Consider the following 22,888-nt stretch of genomic DNA (forward strand, 5'->3'; position numbering starts at 1 on the left):
AGATCACTTGCACATTATGAAATATTCTTTACGTACAAAATTATACTACTTTTAACCCACCATGGACCCAGGAACTGGTTAAATCATACACAGAGTGGCTGATTCTGACTGAATGGGTCTTTTCAGTATTTCTCATGGAACAACTATGGCAACAGAGGCTCAAGGACAGCCTCCTCATGTAGCACACTACAGTGCTGCAATGTGTGAGTGACAAAGCTTCTCAACCACACAGCTGTAATGATTTACCTTCACTGGACCTTTGCCTTAACCTTACTCCTGGAATAGTTTCATGTGAAACACTCCTTGGAAACAAAGGGTCAGATTTATTATTATAGAAAATTTCAACACAGATGGCTAATGTTTGCCAAAGTTCTCATGAAAACCAGAAAAATCTTGTCTCGAAAGGGAAAGCGATAATCATCTTTACTGGGGATTGTAGAGAAGCTGTTGTAGAGAGCCTTCTGCCTATTCAGAACACGGAGACACATTCTCGTGGTGTAAAACTACCCTTCCTGTCTTAAAAACTAATGTGTGAGTGAACTTAAGTTTAAAGGAATAAGCAACATGCTCAAAAACCAGGTCTGGTTACTTCTCACTAAATGAGAGGGAAGAAAATAAAAAAAGCCTCACCAGTATCTTGTTTTAATTTTTTAATGACTAAGTGTAACAAAACCAAGCAACCATGAGTAAGATAATTGTACACATACATTCAGTAACTACAGATGTGTTAGTCTACAACTAAATTGTGTGAATTGATCATTGACCTCAATACTTGTTCCCTCCTTGCTCTTCCACCCCCTCCTCACATGAAAGATTCATATACAGTGCAGATCTGAGCCACTGCTCAAAGTCAGTAGAAGTACTTTTGTTACCGTCAGTAGGAAATGTAGTAGGCCAAGCACTGAAATAAAAGACTTTTCTGGCCTCTGTTTTAACTTCCTGTACCTCAGTGTTTGCCTTCATTGACCAGGATACCTTTCCTGACTATCAGATCAGTACTTTTTTTTACGAGCAGGAATCCTCCCAGAGTTGAAAAATTTTTCCTTTTGACATGATTGTTTATTTCAAAGGCTGTTACTTGATTCAGATGTAAGATTTACTTGATCCAAGATATGCAACTTAAATTCATAATCTAATAATTTAATTTGACAGTGCAAATACAAAACTGGCAATTAAGTGGAGCAAAAAAAATATTTCTTACAGGACAACACTGTTCAATCCTTACTATTTCAGAAGGGCTCCTTTGGTAAATCCTGTTCAAAACCCCACATTCTCTGTTTTGTGTTAATAGATTGATCCCATGAAGGAGAACAAATCTTTATAATTCATTGTGTTGAAGACCTTGAGAGATTCTGCTGGATAAGTCTTGCAAGTGCTTCTTTACCTAGTAGAAAAACAAAACACATCAAATAAATTTTAGTAAGACAATGAACTATCAGCATCATGTATTCAGATTTTGCTACCAGTATATGTGACAACAGGAAGAGCTGAGACAAGGGAGGATTCAGGCATTTTAGAGTTAGGTCTATAAAAAACAATTATGCATATCCTGTACTAAACATGGAGCACTGGTGTGCCTTAAACGCCCCCTCTGGAAGTCATTCAACTCGCATGGATAATCTACATACCCTCTACTACTGAATTAAACTTTCAACATGTACGTACACTGGATTTATACTGACCTTATATCCTAGTTCTTTTGTCTTTTCTTCCAGCATGGCATATTTCTCTTTGTTTCTGTTCAGATGATCCTTATCTCCAGTTCCTTCTATATGCTTCAGTTTCTGGTGTGAAATCTCTAATTGCTTCTGATAATGATGGTGTTTTTCAATTTTTGCTTCAAAGTGTTTCAGCTCCTCCTAAGACAACAAATACACACAGCTTCACAGTATTTTCTTTCCAAGGCTTCCTCTCTCTTTTCTTGCCAAGACATCCCTAATGCTACTTTACTAAGTCAAGCACAGAAAGCTTTTTCAGTTCCCTGCTTCTTAAAAATGTCTGGACAACACGTTATCATCACCACCCAGACACCCAATTTTGAAGGCAGGTGCTGAAAATGTCCCACTGCAGAGTCCTCAAAAGGAGGCTGCTGACGGCTGTGAGGTGGTAGGAGATGATAGCAGTGAGTACCAAATAAAAGTTTATACGTAAGAATAGTGGACTGGGAGGAGGGAGACAGAGAGAAAATTTTTAAGAGAAGCCTCCTTTCAAAACCAGGTCCTGGATTTCCAATTTTCTGCTTGGACTTAAACGTTTTCTGGGTTTGCAGTCTGCTATGATGAATCTGAAACAGGATGAACTAATTAACAAACAAAAAGTCCCAAAGCCAGACTAACTATGGTGTTCAGTGATGGTCCTCAGATAACCTGGTACACTGCAAAGGGGACCAAAGAATGCATAATGTCTCTACCTACCAAAGCATGTTCTTGTTTTGCTACTTCAAGACAGTAAATTCAGTTTCTCTGCATCTTAGGACATGTCCTCTCTGAAGAGGATATGAACAGTTCAAACTGTGATATCACAGTTCGATGCATAACATACAGAAAAACTCTGACAAATCCAACAGTGAAATCCCTCTGTTTGACAGAGCCCACTTAATTTTGGTCACTGGTGTGTTTCAGTCCTGGTGGCTGACAAAATTCCTCTCATTTCAAGCCAATTTAAAAAAAAATAATAAAAATCCATCATCCTAATAGATCTTCAGTTTTTAAAGCAAAGCGGTTTTGTTTTCAACACTTCTGACAAGAAAATAGTTTCCTTTTGCTGTAGAATATCCCAGTCTGTTTTACATACTATCTTCAGGACCTTAGTTTGGGGTTTCATTTCAGCTGCTCCTCTCAGATGATGTACCAGCAGAGCAGCACTTTTATCTTTCATTATGAAACCCTTATGAAGGTTGGCACTGTGGCCAGTCAGGAGAAGACACAACTTCATATGCTCAAACAAGGCTGAACGGAATCAGCACATGATTTCTTTGATTCTGCTCTCATGGACTTTTTAAATAGGCAGATGTTCCACTGTGATTCCTACTGTCTTACTTTTGTTAGGATGTCCCAACATTCACGGTAACAAGACAGGTTTGGTCTGGTGAAGAGGTTTGCCTCAATGAAGATTTCTACTAAAACAGTAAAATTAATAAGCAGATATGTGTTCTTGCTTATGGAATTGGGTTTTTCTTTTTCACTGTGGCAGATATGAAGGTCAAATTTACCTCTCATGCAATTGTACATTCCTGATGAGAATGTCCCACTGGGGACAGCAGAAGCCTTGTTGCAGGCATCAGCAGGCTTTCCTCTGCTGCTCTTACAAGCAGGGCCACTGAAATCAGTGTAACTAAAATGTTTGCTTCATAAGAGAATTGAGATGCATATGAGTTAAAAGAAATAAGATGGATATTTGACATCTAGGAGAGACAGATGTCAACCCCTGTCCCAGGCAGTTAAAACTCTCTCATTACATTATCTGGAAAGAAGTTCAAGGTGTCCCTAGCCATGCCTTGGAGGGTAAGACAACATTGTAAGTACACGCAACTCCATGAAGAAGCCCTGAAGAGGTACTTCTCCACGCTAACAACCAAAATCTATTCTGATAAACAGGTAGAGTCAGATAAAAAAAACCCACCATTATCTCAATGCAATTTGAATTAAATAAAACCAGTATGAATCCCACAGGAATTAATTTCGATAATATTTCCTTGAAAAGTGGTCTTTATCTTGGTACTTTTGGATCGATTCCACAGAGCTCCAACACAGGAAGGTAGCAGTGCAAGAGGTAGGCATGAGAGGGAAATTGTTGGGTATATAGAGTACGCTGCTTCCCAAAGAAGTAACTACATTAAGACATTGGGTAAGAGAGGGAAACTTGGTGCATTGGAAACAAACAAGCGGGGCCTGATCTTTTAAAGATTTAAAATACGCAACACTTGCTTGGGATTCAGAATTTTCATTTTGCTGATTATAACAGAACCATGCATATGGCTAGTTACATACATGTTTGTATATCTGAAATACAAGGAAGGCAGCATGACTCTTTTTTATAGTGTCTGAAAAGCAATACAGAAGTGGCTGCACTCCAAGTAAGACTGAGTATTTCTTTACATGGGAAAACATCTTTCCCTAAGAGGTCTAACTGGAATTCTACTTACCCGAAAAGATTCAAGTTCTTTCTCAGTGAAATTGGCTGATTTCGCCATGTCCCACAAATCAATCACTCTTGGTTCTTCAAATTCTAAACAAACACATACCACTAAATGAAAATCTGGACCCAATGCTTTTATGCCCAGCTTGTATTAAACATGCTTTCTCACATACACACACACACAGACACATTAAGCACTGCATTACTGATAGGTCTACTATTTGGACAAAAAAGGAGAAAAACCCAAGTACTGTACTTAAAACTACAGTATTGCTGTAGCAAGTTTTTAAAAAGTAAAAAAAAAACACCGAGGAACTGAATAACAGCACTGCTTGCCCTGCAATGTCGTCCCTGTCCTCCTGGGGATGAAGGCATAATATCCCTTCTCATGTCAGCATGGAAGACAGAACTATACTCTTTACAGGTTGTCCCTCTCCTTTATTTAGGCTTCTAGTGTTGGCTTCTAAATAGAACAGGTTGGCTGTATCTCATCATCCCGTTGTGGTCACACCATGTACTGCAATACTGTGACTACATTTTATTACTTGCCCACTGATTTTTAATTTTTTAAAAATGAAATTAATCCCAAATAAAAAAAAACCACCACTGTGTCATACCACTGGTTGTGTCATAGCCCTGGTGACTGACTTTACGCAAACGCTCAAATCCCTGATTGATGCTTCTTAGCTTGTCTTTGAGTTCTCTGTGTTTGCTGTGCAAGATCTCCTCTTTCACCAGGTTCTCTTCGGATGGGTTGATAACGTTTTTGTGGATATCTGTTGAAGAAAAAAAGTGTTGTTGATTGTAGGCCAAATCCTGATAGGTCAAAAGCTCCACAAATCCCCCAAGTCTGAGTCAAATAAAAGATAAGTTCTTAGCATTTGAGCCGAGTGTAAATAAAGCATCCACACCACACTCTGAGAGGCATCAATTCCTTTTGCAGGTCAATATTAAGATCAATGCCCCTCAGTGCTCTGGAGGGTGATATTACAGAAACGCCTTTTAATTCCTACTGGCCACCAGCCAAGATTTTAATAAGGAAATGTTTGTATTTTCCTAGGTTAGGAATATCCCAACGAATTGGAGTAGGGATGATTGACGAGTCCTGTGCCCTCTTCCCTAGGCATTACATGAACCAATCAGGACATCTAACATTGAAATGACTTCTAGCAGCTTCCAGCTTGGACTCTACAATGCAAACATCAAACTGCCTATAAGCTTTAAAATACTTTGGCTCTAACAATTTTAGCTAGGATTAGTACAGCAAGCTGGTTTTAGATCCTCAATGTTTTAATACACCTCAGGCTCAGTGCCTAAGATATTCAAGTATATCCTCTTGGGCTCCCAGCTGCTGAGATAAAACATGCATGTTCTGCAGACTTTAGGGCTGTATTTTGCAGCAGTGGATCTACGCATGCTGCATAATTTCCAGTAAAATCCTATGGTCATCATTGCTAATCTGATGGTATCTTCCCTGCTTGAAACGCAGGCAGAATCAGAAAACTGAAATGGCAACATTTTCACTATCTGGCAAGATTTTTGGCAGCTAACGCAGATCTAAACCCAGCAAGTATTTGGAAATGTCATCATCTGCAAGCAGTTCTGATAGAAATGTACGACTACAGGAATTTCACAGAAACTTGGAAACAATGGAGGCAAAGGGCAGAGAAAAGAGCTGTACGGATCTTGAAACATCAGAGAAATGTTCAGGCACCTTCTGTTCTGCTCACAGTCTCCAGCAGAATATTGTATTCACGAATCTTTTCTTTGTGATGCTTAAATTCTCGCCAAAGCTTATCCAACTCCTCATCAGAGAACTTCCCAGAGGTCTTGGCCTGAAAGAAACATGAGCTCATTGTGCTTTCCAGGCCAAGTGCTTTTAAGTGCACTCAACTGCCAAAACTTCTTCCCACTTCCCACCACATTTCAAAAATTATTAAGTCCAGCTTTTCCTTAAGATCTTTTGTTTTAAATCCCTCTCTATTAGTAGGAGGTCAGGATTTAGACATCGATGGATACGGTGGCTTTTATCGTGTCAAAAGGAAGTTTGCTTCAGACTTATAAAACTAGACTTGCTATGGGCTACCGAGTGAAAAGTGTCTGCCATTTCTATTCCATGGAAATCAATTTAATAGAGAAATAGGGCCATGGAGCTCCATATGCAACTGAAAGGGGACTGTTTGCATGAGGGATGCAGCCTGATATTAAGCACAGTCTTACTTAATCTTAGTCTACTGGCAAGCCAAGATTTTATCCTGCTGTGCATTTGCTCTGCAGTGATTTGTTCCTCACTGAACTACTTTTTAGCAATCAGGGAAGCACTGGTCAGACAGCTGGAGCACTACCCACACAAATCTGGTGACTTATTTGCTGCTATGCATGATCAATAGTGAACGTTTTTAAGATCTATTCAGCCCCAACCCTTTTTTTTTTGTGCTTAGGGAATATTTCTATCTAATGGAGTTTACTGTTCCCCAAAGCACATGATGTCATGTCCCTTGCCAGAGCTGTATCTAGTCACAGTAACATTTTAAAACCCAGTAAATCTTTTTCTCTGCTCTACTACCACTGCACTAGACTGGTGTAAGAATTCTTTGCTTTACCTGACTGCTTGTTTCTTAAAACTTCAATTATTTAATTTTTGAAGATTATGACTTCACCAGTTTTAACTGCCCAGAGTGACAGTACACTTTCTATTTTTTATGCATTAACGCAAATCCTGGCAATTTTCACTTGAATACCAGGTTGGGAAAGTCTTAATTTAACACTCCTCACTACACATTTCACTTTTAAAGAGTCTATGAAATGGTTCTATTTTAAATGCACCTTTTTTAAAAAGCCCAGAAACAACAATAAGAAAAACACGAAAAACACCATAGGTATACTACCACACAGTGTAACAGTCACACGAAGCGAAATCATGAGTTCAGTGAAATCTGAGGAAAAATTTTGTTTTTCCTCAGTGGACCCAGGATCCTACCCTCCATGCAGACTGATGTGTGTGTTTTCTTTGGTCACACCTGGTGACCTGGATGCAGGTGGGATGCTCTCAGGGCACAAAGATGTGCGGTACAAAGCACAGCAGCTTGGCCAGGAATTAAAAGCAGAGTAGTAAAGCTATTCAATTCCAAGTCTGGGGGCTCTCAGAAGACACAGGCAATAGTTCAGTGGAGAAACACTGATTTCCTAAACTCCAGTCCCTGGAAATCTTACTCACCTTGCTCCATAATTTTTCCAGTCTTGGATCATCTAGTGTATCACTTTCTGTACCGTCTTTAATGTAGTTGGTATCAACTAGTTGAGAGTCTTTCTTTCCATTCATTCCATATTTAGTCATAATGACTGCAAGGGAATAGAAGATACAGAAACATTAGAACCAATTATGGATGTATAGAAGATGAGAGATTGGTTACATCCTTGACTTGCAGAGCTGGATTTTGCAGCTCACAGTGGAAAAGCTAACAGTTTTAAGACACAGAGGTCCCAGGTTTAATGACATCTTCTGAAAACATCAGGAGCAATGGAATCTGTTAGCCTCCTGCAGCTCCCTACTGACCTCCAAAGAACTTGTGTGTGGTCACTGTCTGGAAAGACAACCTGTTATTTAACGGCTCAAACACAAACACAGGTGTCTAACCATGCATGCATCTGATGCAAAGTTTAAACTCCTTCTGTAAAGATACCTTACCATTACATCAAAGCTGCATCTAAGTTTGGTTTCTTTCAAAGGTATACCTTACCATTCAAGTTGCGTCTAAGTTTGGCTTCTTTCTCTCCATCTTCATCTAGCCCTTCAGCCTTCAGTTTTTTCCAGCTTAGCTCATCCTTTTCTTGCAATTTTAGATCACTGTGCAACTCTGCCAGTTTCACAGCAGAGAGATGAAGCTAACAAGAACAGAGAAAGGTTGTATTCAGTTATGTGGAGTCACCTCCTGTTGCATTGTTACCTCAGAAGCCAGTATAGATGCGCAGCCAGTATAGCACATATTTTACTCTAATGCTATGTATCCATCTGAATTTAAGGGCCTTAACATATGAGCCACTGCACACATAACACCTCTTGCCTATGAACATGGCTACGTCCCCAGCATACTAGTGTTAATAGAGTGTGATCATGTAGCTTTCTCTCTCAGCTCTTCGGCTACTTGGATAACAGTGAAATAACGTAAGGGATAAAAATCTGTTTCTTTCTTTGGTGTTCCTTCAAGTAATATTTAAATGGGATTTCCCCCCCTACTTTTAACAGGACCACCTTCTAAAACAGACTCTACCTTAAAAATGTCCAGTACCAGTAACAAAGAATGTAAAAAAATAATTAATTAAATCAATCCAGTTTCACTAATTCACAAAAGGCAGTAATGACCAAAATTCTCAAACAACATGCCATTGCCACCACATGTGCTTTCTTGTAGTAACCATACAGTTATAGTGAGTCAGTAAATTTTATTTGTCAGTGTGGTTTTGCAGACTACCAGGACACTGAGGATGGCCTTGCAGGTCAAAAAGCTACTTCATCAGCAATTTCTACTACGATCAAAGCGTGTTATAGATTGTGGCCCAATAATTGACAGGAACCAGTCCAATTAATCAAATTAGTTTATTAAGCAAGCGGCAACAAGCAAAACAGCGCTGGGCGGCCGGGGAGTCTTTGCTCCGCCAACGGCGCACACCCCTTCCCGAAAGTAGTTGATTATATACCCTTCTGGTTCCCGTATATGTGTCAATCCTGGTGTATTCCGTGTCTGAGCGACATGTTGCTAGGGGGTCGGTCTTGTCCCGCCTCCTGATGGTCGTGAGGCTGAAGGCTCCTCATCTTTATCAGTGTCCTTGGGGAGACTCTTTTCAGCTTATCTCACAACTTAGCTCTTCCCTTTGAAGTGTTAAAACACACCAGATGCCTGTGATTTAGGCCTTTAGGTGTCAAAGTGCCCCAGACAGCACACCGGATGCCTGTGATTTAGGCCTTGAGGTATGAAAGTGCACCAGATAACACGCTGGATGCCTGCCTGCGATTTAAGTATGTGAAGAGTCGAAACAGTGTAGGTTTTCACCAGCCTTTAAGAAAGCCTGATTTGGTTAACAAACATGATTCTATTTATTACAATCCCCCCTTTTTTTTTTTTTTTTTTTTTTTTTTTTTTAATTTTTTTTTTTTTTTTTTATTTACCATTTTGTTCATCAAATCTTTGGAGTTCAGCGTGACTTAAAGCTAATGTTTCTTCTATTGCTGGTTCCTGATCTAATGACTCGTATTTAGCCCTGAGAAGCATTAAATGGGCAGCTTCTAGTCTGCCCTTTACAATTTCAATTACTCTGTTCAATATACAAGGGCCAAATGTTAATCCCAAAATTAATAGTAGCATAGGTCCCGCAATGGTAGATAATAGCGTAGTCATCCATGGGGAATAATTGAACCAGGATTCATACCAACTTTGCTGTGCTTCTCTTTCTTTCTTTCTTTTCTCTAATCCTTCTCGTAGTTTTGTCATGGTGTCTCTAACTACTCCAGTGTGGTCTGCATATACGCAGCATTCCTCATCCAGAGCAACACACAACCCCCCTTGCTGTGCAAACAATAAGTCCAATCCTCGACGGTTTTGTAATGCTACTTCTGATAAGGATCTCAGGGAGGCCTCTAAAGCACTAATAGATTTCTCTACTTTTTCGAGGTCTTCATCTACAGCTGCTCTAAGGGAATTGAATTGTTGATTTTGTTGAATTAAGGAGGCTGTCCCTGTACCGACTCCAGCGACACCTAAAGCTACCAGCGTAGCCACTGTTAGGGCTGTAAAGGGTTCTCGTTTATTCAAATGATGTTTTGGGACTGTTTGATATTCATAGGCAAATTCCTCTGGGTGATATATAATCTTAGGAACTATTAACACTTGGATACAATAATCCTGGTTTTCATTGAATAATTTCAGCGATAAGCAAGGAGTTACTCCAATGGAGGAGCAGACCCATTTGGTATTCTTTGCTGGTAGTAACCAGTCAGCTGGTGGTTTCCTGTTTGAGGGAATCATGGTTTTACACAAGTGCTTCTTATTGTGGGGCACATTCCCAATGCACCTCCCCTGCCCGGTTACTTGAGCCAATGTAATTCCCTGGCTCTGACCGATTTCCTTTTTCCACAGACATTGTGAGGGGTTTGACCCATTGATTCGTTTAGGGTTAGCAGTTACCCCAATTGCCTCATAAAAAGGTGGCCGAATGTGATAGCACAGCCAGCAATGCTCTGTCAAGTTTGGATAGGTAGCATTTAATACTTGATAACTGGCTTGCACCAATTTCCAAAGAGAATTGCCCCTAAGTTCCTGGGTGTTAATATGTGTTGCTGTCGTTGTAGTAGTCCCAGTATCTGTTCCATTAGGTATCTCCTCATCTGACGAGAGGGATATTTCTCCCGCTAGTACTTCATTTGGTCCGACCAGATCAGGGTCATTAGGGACTATTTCTTTCTTTATGTATATGAGTCCCCCTCTATCGCTTCCAGGTTCCCAATACCGTATGCCCCATGTTTTTCCCAGAAGCCACCCCTCATCAAGAGGTTGTTGTACAGTTAGTTCTAGATGGATGCAATTTCCAAGATTGATAATTCCCCCAGATCGATCACGCTGTGGGGGCCTGCATCCCTGAGGGCCCCATTGAACTGTCAAGTATTTATCCGGCCCTGCTGCTGGGTTCCAATTCGAGGCGATCGTTTCACATCCCCAGTACGCACAATAATACTGGTTGGGAGCATTGCAATATGTTCTCCCGGAGTTGGAGCTTGGACACAGATAATACCCCATAAGATTTAAACAGGGTTCTATGGGAACTAACTCACATAAGTGTGTTTTAAATGTCGGTGCCCCAGGACTCGTGACAGTTTGAATCACATGATGATCTTCCCACCTACTTAATGTCCATTTAAATGGTTGGTGAGAGTATCCGTGTACACCTACAAGATTTAGTAAAATCAGAATTAGAGTGTGTCGAAAAGGGTGGAAACCCGGCCGGCTAATAAGTTCAGTTTGAACACTCATTGCAATTACCCAGTCCTTTTCAGTGCTATCACTCCTCCCGGGGCATTTCGTGCGACTCCCTTGGTTAACACTGAGGCAGTCCTCCCAGTGGCTTTGTACAGTCCCACTCTGTGGGTTCTGTTCTCCACAGCTTTTTACTCCTCTGCCTCGCTCGTCGACTCGGTTGCTTCGAGCCACGAGGGGTATCATCTTCTCGGCAGCAGGGGTATTCTTCAGGAGAATAAATGCAATTTTCAGTCGCTTGCTTCTGTGCATTTCAGGTGAATCGCACTGAACCCCTTTAAGTGTCTTGCGACAACATACTGTAATAATGTCAATTACAAATGGAGCAGGTTCGCAAGGGTGATAGCAATAGTACTCGGGTTTAATACCCCGTGCAAATATCTCCCGCCATTCACTAGATTGCTCCTGGATTTCACCATTAAATATTTTTATGTTTAGAGCCAATTTGGTGAGCTCACGCTCCTTGTCCCCACAAGGTTGGCAAACCCCTCGAGGGGGTATCCCGTAACGGCAATGGGTCCTCCTCCGTTCTCGACACCCTTTACAAACAAAACGAATAAAAAAGGATAACAATTACAGCTCAGAATGTCACACTTGATTCTGATGTCCCCTGTATCACCGTAACCGTACTCCACCGATATGCTGTAGTCGCTCACTTGTACCACAGTTATATGTGTGTCCATTTACAACCTCCGGAAGGCAATCTTCAGATCTCCAGGAGGGCTTGTCACTTCCCAAGAACAGTCTTTTAATGGTCCTTTTACGCGGCTCGCATGAGTCCAGCCTCTCTCTGTTGTCCGGATGGCTGTTTCTGTGGTGAGTAAAACGAGATAGGGCCCTTCCCAACGGGGGGTTAATGAGGACTCTTTCCATGATTTGATTAACACTTTGTCTCCTGGCTTTATGTTATGCATGGCTACATCCAAGGGGGGTCTCTGTACTACTAAGCCCTTATTCCGCAGCTTTTCTCTCCTAGCCATGAGTTGAATTATATAAGGTCTAATTTGTGAATTTTCAAGTTGGGGGTGGTCCTGCGGAATTTCTAAATCATATGGCATCCCATATAACATTTCAAAGGGGGAAATTCCTACATCAGTTCGGGGCTGTGTTCTTATATTCAGTAGTGCTAAGGGGAGGCACTTTACCCATGTCATCTTAGTTTCTAACATCAATTTTGTGAGCTGTTTCTTTATTTCCCCATTTACTCTTTCTACCTTTCCCGAGCTTTGTGGATGCCAGGGAGTATGATATTCCCATTTTGTCCCCAAAGAGGAGAGAGCTTCCCTTGCTATTCTTGAAACAAAATGTGAGCCCCTATCAGAGTCTATTACCTCTATGGATCCATACCTAGGGATTATATTTTCCAGCAGAGTCTTCACTACGGTGTGAGCGGTGGCTCTAGCTGTCGGGAATGCTTCCACAAAATGGGTTAGGTGGTCTACGATTACTAATAAGTATTTATATCGTCCCACCTTTGGAAGTTCAGTGAAGTCTAGCTGGATTTTAGCAAACGGTCTGTGAGCCAGTTCCCTTCCCCCCAGGGCTTTTTCCCTTAACTGATTTTTATTGACCCGTTTGCATGTCATACATTCGCTAACTATTCTCTTCGCTATATTATATACACCAATGCACATATACTTTGTGGCAAACTGATCCACTAATGCCTGAGTTCCCCAATGGGTGTTCTCATGGAATTTCTGCATGATTTTCAAAGCCAGAGGTTTTGGGAGAACTTCCCGGCCATCCGGGAGTGTCCACTTTCCTTTTTCTGTCTCCCTGATTCCCATCTGAGTCAGCTTATCTTTTTCCTGCACTGTAAAGCTCAGGATTGAGTGAATTTTTCCGTGTAGATGGCAATGGCTATACTTGGGGTTGCCACATTTATCATAAATTAGACATCTGCAAGGGACTGCATCGATTCCAAAATCCTTCCAACAGTCATAACATGGGAAGTCGTCTGATTCCTTTCCACAATTTATACAGTCCTCCCGAGTTCTTTTAGTCTGGATCACCATTAATGCCGCTCTTTTTGCTTCTTGATCAGCAAGATTGTTTCCTCTGACTAATGGGCTTAATCCTTTTTGGTGTCCTTTTAAATGTACTACGGCTATTCCCGCTGGTCCTCGTAATGCTTTTAAGACCTGGAGTATTAATTCCTGGTGTATTAATCCTTTTCCTTGAGAATTTATTAAACCTCTTTCTTCCCAAATTTTTCCAAAAGTATGCACAACGCCAAAGGCATATTTTGAATCCGTATATATGGTTCCAATTTTACCTTTTAAAAGTTGCAAGGCTCTTAATACAGCATATAGTTCACAAGCCTGTGCAGACCAATTAGGACTCAGAGGTCCGGATTCTATTACACTAAATGTTTTTCCATCAATGATTGCAAAGCCTGATTTTCTCTTTCCTTCAACTACCCGGGAAGATCCATCTACAAATAGCTTTTCTCCTTCTCCAAGTTCTTCCTCATCTAAATCTGGTCTGATTTTCGTTTGCTCCTCAATGTTGTAAAGACAATCATGATTTATTTTTTCACCCGGCTCCCCATACAAAAACTGTGCTGGATTCTGCACGCTTGTTACCGCAAGTTCCAGTTTGGGAGAGGAGATTAGGATGCCTTCATATTTTAGGAGTCGGGCGTCTGTTATCCATTTGTCAGCTTTTTGTTGCAAAATTCCCCTGATATTGTGAGGTGATAATACCCTCAATTCTCCTCCATAGGTAATTTTATGGGCTTCCTCTACCAAAAGGGCTGCGGCTACTACCGCTTGAAGGCAGCTAGGCCAACCCCGACTTACGGGGTCCAGGAGTTTAGATAAGTATCCCACAGGTTTCTTTCTTTCTGCCCATTCTTGTGCTAATACTCCAAATGCGGTCCCTTCATCGACATTGATAAATAGATAAAATGGTCTCTTTACATCTGGCAGGCTCAAAACTGGGGCATTTACTAAATCAGTTTTCAGTGTTTCTAATTGTTTATCATCATCCTCCGACCATTTCAATAGTCCATCGTTAGTTAATTTGGTGTAGAGGAACTTCACCTTTTTGCTATAGTTGTCAATCCATTGCCTGCAGTAGCCAAAAAGACCTAGTAATTGCCTAACCTGTCTTTTAGTTCTAGGAGCCGGTAACGACAGTATGCCATTCACCCTTTCGGAGTCTAATTTCTTAGTTCCCTTGCTCAATCTGTGTCCCAGATATTTTACTTCTTTCTCAACAAATTGTAGTTTTGATTTTGTTACCTTCAATCCTTGTAAACACAAAAAATTTAGTAACTTAATACTTTCCTGCCTCACTTTTTCTTCGCTATCACTAGCTAGGAGCAAATCATCCACATACTGGACCAGTGTGACTCCTTCACTTAACTCATACCCCTTCAGGATTTGTTCCAAGGCTTGTCCGAACAAGTTCGGAGATTCGGTAAACCCTTGGGGCAATACCGTCCACCGTAATTGTTGTTTCCGATGGTTATCTGGGTCTTCCCATTCAAAAGCAAAGTAATCTCGGCAATCTTCTTTGAGGGGGCATGCCCAGAATGCATCCTTCAGATCTATTACACTATACCATTGATTATCGGGCCCTATTTGACTCAGGAGGGTGTGTGGATTCGCCACTACCGGGAATCTAGCTATTGTTCTCTGGTTGATTTCTCGTAAGTCATGTACTAACCTATATTTTCCATCCGGCTTTTTTACAGGCAGGATGGGAGTATTAAAAGGAGACATACAGGGTTCTAGCAACCCCTTTTCAAGTAATCTTTGGATCTCAGGTTTTAAACCTAGCCTCCCTTCTCTAGGAAGGGGGTATTGTTTTACCCTGACTGGTATTTCTGGATTCTTTATTGTTACTGAAAAGGGTTCAATATCTAATTTACCTACTGTTTCCGGGGTGTACCAGACTTCAGGATTTATTTTCTCTTCATCTATTACTCGTAAGGGACACAGTTTAATTTTAAGTGATTCATTTTCTACTTCTAAGCCAATTCCTAATTCAATCATCAAATCTCGGCCCAATAAATTATAGTCTGCTTCAGGCATGAGTAGCAGGGACCCCACCCCTACCTTGGAATGGGTTTCAAAAAACACATCCTTTATTACGGGTACTCCAAAAGGTTCTCCTTTTGCTCCAATAACCTGTATAGTCGCAGAGGATATTTTACATCCTTGGGGCAATTTTTGAACGGAAGATCTTTCTGCACCTGAGTCCACTAGGAACTCAATTTCTTGTTGCTGGGGACCCACTTTTAGTTTTATCAAGGGCTCTGTTTTTTCTCGGGTTCCCAGCAAATAGAGCCCCTGACACCCCTAGTCTTCTTTGAACATTTTCTCATCCATCATTCTCTTTCTGCAATCCTTTTTAACATGCCCTTTTCTTCCACAATAAAAACAAACCACAGTTCCCCATTCTTTCCCTCTTAGAGATTTTCGGGTCTCCTGTCTTATCTGGCGAGTTTCAAACCCTTTTCCAGGGGTTGACGTCCTTTGCCCTTCTCTGAATGCAGCTACCAACATTCCGGCTTGTTTCTTATGTATTTCCTCCTCCCTGCGGACATACACTTTCTGGGCTTCCCTTAACAATTCATCCAAACCCCTATCCTGCCAGTCCTCCATTTTCTCCAGTTTCTTTCTAATGTCCGTCCATGATTTAGCTACAAATTGGGTTTTTAACAAGGCTTGCCCTACCGGTGTACTAGGGTCTAGCCCTGAATACAATTGGAGGTTCTTTCTCAATCTCTCTAACCATTCCGTAGGGGTTTCATCTTTCTTTTGATGTTCACTAAAGGCTTTGTTTATATTCTGTCCCCTAGGGACAGATTCCCTTATCCCCTGGACAATTATGGTTCTCAGATCTTGCATATGACCTCTGTCTATTTCGCTTTGGTTATTCCAACTAGGTCTCTGTAGAGGCCATTTAATATCTGCCACAGGACCCTGCTGGTGTTGTTGGTCCCAAATCCTCATCCCAGCTCTCCTGATCATTTCCCTTTCTTCTGCAGTGAACAATATGCCCAATATGGCCTGCAGTTCATCCCAGGTATAAATGTTGGGTCCTAGGAACTGGTCTACCCGTTCTGAAACTCCTAGGGGATCCTCTAACAAGTTTCCCATTTCTTTCTTAAATTCTCTAACGTCCCCGGAGTTCAGAGGGACAGAAACATATCCCATGCCAGGTTGCGCTCCCCCCATAGCAACTTCCCTAAGCGGATATAAGTTACTTTTATCCTCCCCCATCCTAGTTTGACTTCGAGTTACTCGTCTAGTTTCAGGAGAACCAGAGGGAGAATCTGTATTGAAAAAGTCTGGCGCTGTTGGGGGCGGTGAAGGCTGTGGCGGTGGTGCTGGTGGTACATAAGGGGGGGGTGAGGTAGGGATTTCATCCTCATCCCGGGGTTTTTTCCTACCCCCCTGTTTCTTCTCTCTCAAGTGATATAGATTTACTCTCGTCTCTGACCTTATCCACAAGTTTGCATATTCACTCTCCTCCAGGCTAAAGAGTTCCTTAGAATTAACATAAATATGTAAAGCCTGGCATATCCAATCTTCAAAGGACCCAAAAACGGGCCAATACAGGTGGTCACTTCTAATTTGTTTCCCACCCCAAACTTCCATACAATAATGTATCATTTTTGCTTTATCCTTACCCTGCCTAGAAGGGTAATCATCCCAATATTTAATCATTAATCCTAACGGACTGTCTGGCGGTATCTGGGGTAACCTAACCTTAGGCACCGACCCACCCATGGGATCAGAAGGCTTGCTTTTCTTCTGTCCCATCTTCCGGAGTGCCTTCACACACACACACAATCTTTTCCCCCTGTTCGTGGCCCAGTCCCTCGCGGGAGATGGGAACCGCACTACTAAGGGGTCCGCACTTGCTTCGTCCTCAAGTGGACGTCTCACACAGGCACACTCCAGGATACCCAACCCCAACCGAACGGATCACCGGCCTATACTTACTCACTCCTGAGTCTTCGTTCGGGTCTTCGTGCACAAAGTTTACGGGGTTGCCGGCTTTTATTTGCTTGCTGCCGAATTTCGAGTTCGTCGGTAGAGGTTTTGGGTGTAAAAACCCCCAACAGGGGCCGCTTACTCAGCGGGGCGCCCCCCCCGTGAGGTTTACAGCCAAATTGCCTCTATCCGAGTCACGGCACCAAATTTGTTATAGATTGTGGCCCAATAATTGACAGGAACCAGTCCAATTAATCAAATTAGTTTATTAAGCAAGCGGCAACAAGCAAAACAGCGCTGGGCGGCCGGGGAGTCTTTGCTCCGCCAACGGCGCACACCCCTTCCCGAAAGTAGTTGATTATATACCCTTCTGGTTCCCGTATATGTGTCAATCCTGGTGTATTCCGTGTCTGAGCGACATGTTGCTAGGGGGTCGGTCTTGTCCCGCCTCCTGATGGTCGTGAGGCTGAAGGCTCCTCATCTTTATCAGTGTCCTTGGGGAGACTCTTTTCAGCTTATCTCACAACTTAGCTCTTCCCTTTGAAGTGTTAAAACACACCAGATGCCTGTGATTTAGGCCTTTAGGTGTCAAAGTGCCCCAGACAGCACACCGGATGCCTGTGATTTAGGCCTTGAGGTATGAAAGTGCACCAGATAACACGCTGGATGCCTGCCTGCGATTTAAGTATGTGAAGAGTCGAAACAGTGTAGGTTTTCACCAGCCTTTAAGAAAGCCTGATTTGGTTAACAAACATGATTCTATTTATTACAAAGCGCAAAATTTTCTAAGATCGCTTCTTAACATGGTTTATGTACATTAAAAACATACAAAACCTAGAGGTAGTCCTGTCCCACAAAACAGAACAAAAAGATAACATACTGAGGCTGAAGCTATGAAAAAAAAAATTAAGACTTAAATGAATGATAGGTTATCTTGAAATTTTGTGAACTACAGAGAAAATAGGAACAACAATAATGAGTAATATGCAGCTGGCTAAGCAGCATTGCTGTAAGCTGAGCCTGAACTTCCAGATTTTGAACACATTAGATACTCAGTTTAAAACAAAGAAATGTAACAAATCATATTAATGCCTCAGAATTTCTTTTGTGTGTGCATGCACGCATGTTAATAACAAGAAAGTGAGGTAAGGAAAAGCGCAGAGAAGAGAGGGGATCAAAAAAACACAAGCAGTGTGACTCCCAGTGCAGTTCTGCCTGAGCTGCCTCAGTCCTTCTACCCCTGACCACTGAGCAGACAGCTCCTGGGAGCCCAGATCCATCTCTGAACCACCTGGGCTAGGAGAAGCTTATTTACTGGAGGGTTTCTTTTTGTCATTAAAATCAGATTACAGATGTAAAAATTCTCATTTTCAGTGAGGATGCAGCGTGTTTAATAAACACAGAATCAGAACTCAGTATCATTTTTAAACATCAGAATGATACTGAAAAGATTCAGCCATTCATTTGAGTGTCAGCAGGTTATTTGAAAGCAACTAGGAAAATGTCATTATTTTGAGCTAATGCCCTAAATTCCTATTGACAGGAATTCAGGAACCTATGCACATTATTGTTGCTACTTTCAGCTTAGGCTGTCCTATTAATTAGTCTTGTGCTACTGAATATAATTATTTTAATTTTTAAATTAAAGATTTTTTTGTATCTTGCAGTTGGCTTACTGAAATAATTTACTAAAATCTAGAGCAGTTACAATCACAGGTAAATACAAAATTTATAGAACACATTAAAACTTCTGATCCCTTTAATACTAATGCAAAGGAACATGCCTATTGTCTTCTTTACCATCTACTTTTGGGGAACTCCTTGATAAAAGCTAAGCACTTAGAAGGAACCACTTTATTTATGATTTTTAGTATGGGCTAAAGCCGAAAAAACCCTAATCATGTACTTATTTGCTTTTCTGGAGCAGGATGACCTGAACAGCCAGTGTCATTGCTGCAGTGGCACCAAGTAACAACGCTTTGCTCAGCAAGAATTGCACGCTGATGCTTCAGGAGGAAGACTGAGTGAAAAGTTTACTATAAGCTTTTGAAATGGAAATGACCAATCATTTCAGTATTTCTGTACTCTAATGTCAGCATTCAAGAAGCACGGACTTAATATGTAGTTAGGCTGAGCAAATTCCGTAAAAAAAAAAATCACCAGCAATTACTTAGGTAATAATTAATTCAGCTCCTTAGTACTGCAAAAATAGGAAAAAACAATCTTTTAAACAGATGTCTTTATCATCAGAGACACACTGTTGTATAAAATATTACAGAATGCAGTTTATATCAAATACTCTCTGCAGTTAGTGCAATCTCATAAACACATACAGTTTTGTGTTTTCTAAAAAGTTCCAGAGAGGAATATCAGAACTTCTAAACATAAAGTTTGGAGACATCTCATCATCAATCAAACATTAATTAAACTCTTAATAAAACCAAGAAACTACATATTAAGCCCACTGTTCCTTAATGAAAAAAAAAAATAATTCTATTCATATTTCTCCCAGTTCCAATAAGATTTTTCTGATTCTCATTGTAATTTAGTATGAAGCTCAACTAACTGTCCTTTAAAACATTATAAATCCTTTGAAGCCTGCTGGAAGCCCCTTGCCTGTTCCATTTATTACACAGAAGTGAATACATAGGCTAATTTAAAGTATATAGTTCAAGAACCGCTTCCTTCAAGATCATCTCATGTAGGACCCTGAATGACACTAGGTAAAAAATGTCAAGAGGTAAGCCGCCTCCACATCACTTTACTAACATCGAATGTTGGAACCACTAACTAGAGGTGAAAAAGCTAAGTTTAATGATTAAATAAAGTACCAAGTTCCTTACGCTTATACCTTATACTGCCTGAACATTAACATCCAAGATAGGTACCTGGCAATTCTGGGAATGAGTGCTGGAAATCTGTGAAACATTACAACAATTACGTTGTTTGCTGTTTGCCTGGCTACAATCATTACTTGCAATATCATTATCTACACCCTTGCTTCTGAGAAGAAAGGGTTCTTTACTACAAATTTTTTAGGTATAACATGCCCTAGATTCCGGAGCCCAATGCTGCTCTGGGATGGCCAGGAAGCCCCAATAAAAAGCGTTGCTAGAACTGCATGAACAGCAACCACCACAGCACAGCGGACTGTTAGAGACTAGCACGCCAAACCATGTACCTTGTGAAACCCACATAATGTCTGTTATTGGTTCAAAAAACTATAGAATTAGGATCTAAGAACTCTTGTATTAAAATAACTTTTCAAAGTTTTTATACAAAACATATACCTATGAAAAGAGATGCTGAGAAAGATCAAACCCTCCCTTCCTCCCTCCCTCAGGGCAACAGGAAGGAATTCTGACTTGCCAGCTCCTGGCTCTCATGAAGTAACGTTTTTGGGCTTTCTGAAGGACTGATCATCCAGCTCTTTGTTGCAATGCTGAGCTGTAATATCCATCTTTTATGTAAAAACAAAGGAGTTCCTTATTTTCAGTACTATCTCCACCACAACCAAAATGAGGGGAAGAGGGTGCAGCATTGGCACTCACAAGTATTTCAAACTAGGTCTAACACACAGGCTCAGTTTTCCTCTTATTCCAGACGTTGCCCAAACATACCGAAAAATCACATTCTAAAATGCAGGCTGGGTGTCAACTGTACTCAAAAGTGAAATTGAGATGGTGGCAAATGTAGTTCAAGTAGGTGTTGCCTCTCTAAAATCTGGCTCACGCGTATAGAATTTACTAAAGCTTAGTTCTTCATTCTGACACAGTTAACTTCATTTTACATTTTAGCATCTTAATGTAGATGACGTAAAGCATCTCAAATTTCAATTCCAAAAGATACAGGTATGAAAATGAAACAAGACTGTAATCGGAAAAATAAGAGAAACCGACAAAACTATCATTATAGGTTATTTCTCGTCTCCATGTTGTTTCTTCTTCAGCTGTCTGTTCACATCTGGAGTTTCATTATCACACACTGCCCTATCCCCCACCCCATCCATCTCCCATTGAGGGAAGGAGTATTTTTGCTATCTTCTTTTGGTACATTGGGAGGAAGCACTAAGGCAGGGCCTCTATTTTTGACTAAACTCAGGGATGTCCTGCCTCTAATTCAATCGCTCAGGCTGGTGAATGCCTACCCAGGATACAGGAAATCCATGATCAATATTAACTATATTCCTTTGCCTTAGAGAACTGAACCTTTACCAGCTATGACTCTAACTTCCACGCTCCACAATATTCAGGGCATGAAGATAGGTGTGCAGTGCGCTCCTCCCCTCCTGTTTGAGCTGTTCTGCTTTGCTGTAATTAAATATTTCCACTATAATTGAATATTTTGACTGTATTTTCACTTTAATTAAACATTTTTTAGCTCAGAGTGAGAGAAGCTCAAGTATCACTGTAAAAATTAAGGCTCTGATCTGGGAATGGTGATGCCCATTTGCTGGTCAACTCGCATGTGACTACATCACTTGGTATAAATGAAATACCACTGGTGACATAACCAGCAAGGTGGAGGGTTTCTTACTCTCCCGTGCAGTGAGCTCCTGTCCTGTGAAGGGAGGAACTAAGGCTACTGCCTTCAGACAGGACACGCTGAAAGCATCATGCCCCTAAAAGAAAGGGGCTAAAGCATCCAACCAGCGAGTGCAGGAGCCAGTCTCAGATCCTCCATGGTACCCAGACAGACTTCACTCTCTTCCACTTCCTGGGCAAGTCCTTTAACTGGTGGATTTAAGCATAGGAAGATCAACACTTCCCATGACACACGGCAGGAGAGGGCAAAGGAGACACCTCCTGAGAGAAGCCCTTACACAGCACCGCTGTTCCCAGATGCCTGCGGGTCCACAGAGCCCCCTGGGAGCGGGGTCGTGTGGGTCCCGCTCTGAGCTGCCCGTCGCGGGCAGCCAGGTCTAAAATCCAAACAAAAGCTACGGCAGCCCGGAGGCCCGCCACCCAGCCGGCGGCTTGGCCAGGCGACGCCGGGCCGGGCAGCCTCGGTTTCTCCTCACACACCAGCCCCGAGCTCCAGCCGCCGCCCGCGCCGCTTCTCCCGCCGCACTTCACCCCCTGAGGCGGCTGACAGGGAACGAGTGTCCGAAGAGGCCGAGCCCGGCCCTGGGTCCCCCTCAGAGCTCTGCCAGAACACTCCCTCAGAGCGCCGCCATCGCCCCCGCTCCTCCCCCGCCGCCTCACTCACCCGCTGCGCCTTCTCCCAGATCTGGTTCAGCCTCACCACCCGGAACTCCCCGGCCTCCCGCCGCTTGGCGCCGGCGGCCGCCAACCCCTCGTTGGCCTCCCGGGAGTATTTGCTGGCCTGGACGCCAGCGGCAAGGAGGAGTGCAACACCGAGAGCCGCCAAAGCCCGCGCGGCCGCCGCCATGTCGCGATGGACGGGGAACTACAAGTCCCGGGATGCCGCGCTGCTTCCCGCCTTCAGGCTCCGGGCGGGCGGGCGGCCGCTGAGGTGCGGGCTCCGCGCCCTCCTGGGCGAAGGAAAGGGGTGTGTTTTGTGGAGGGACAACAGGCAGAAAACGCGTTGTAGGTCGAAAATCCAGTGCCTAGTTTTGGGGTCTGGGTAGCGTGAGAAGAATTAGGTTTGGGCTGTTTCTCTTCGAGTGGCTTCGTGTCATTCCCCTCAGTGTTTGCTTCACAAAATGTGGAAATATGTTGGATGTGGCAGCTTTTGTAGGGTTTTTTTTGCAGCCTGTAATAACTACAGTGAACATTCTGCACCCTGTGTGCCCCTCAGCGAGGTGTTGCT

The 22,888-nt window shown here is 42.2% G+C and overlaps 1 protein-coding gene across 1 annotated transcript; it reads right to left on the reverse strand.

Annotated features, from left to right (window-relative positions):
- Positions 1-635: 635 nt before the first annotated feature.
- On the reverse strand, positions 636-22,569 carry LRPAP1 (LDL receptor related protein associated protein 1). The gene is made up of 8 exons (XM_063336799.1): positions 22,325-22,569; positions 7,878-8,022; positions 7,355-7,479; positions 5,852-5,972; positions 4,755-4,913; positions 4,145-4,227; positions 1,683-1,859; positions 636-1,384 (listed from the first exon to the last, which is right to left on the reverse strand). The coding sequence occupies exons 1-8, from the start codon at positions 22,505-22,507 to the stop codon at positions 1,319-1,321; spliced, it is 1,059 nt and encodes a 352-aa protein (XP_063192869.1). The 5' UTR covers positions 22,508-22,569; the 3' UTR covers positions 636-1,318.
- Between the last annotated feature and the right edge of the window lie 319 nt (positions 22,570-22,888).

Source organism: Chroicocephalus ridibundus, chromosome 5, assembly GCF_963924245.1.
Source record: "Chroicocephalus ridibundus chromosome 5, bChrRid1.1, whole genome shotgun sequence".
Classification (NCBI taxonomy): domain Eukaryota; kingdom Metazoa; phylum Chordata; class Aves; order Charadriiformes; family Laridae; genus Chroicocephalus; species Chroicocephalus ridibundus.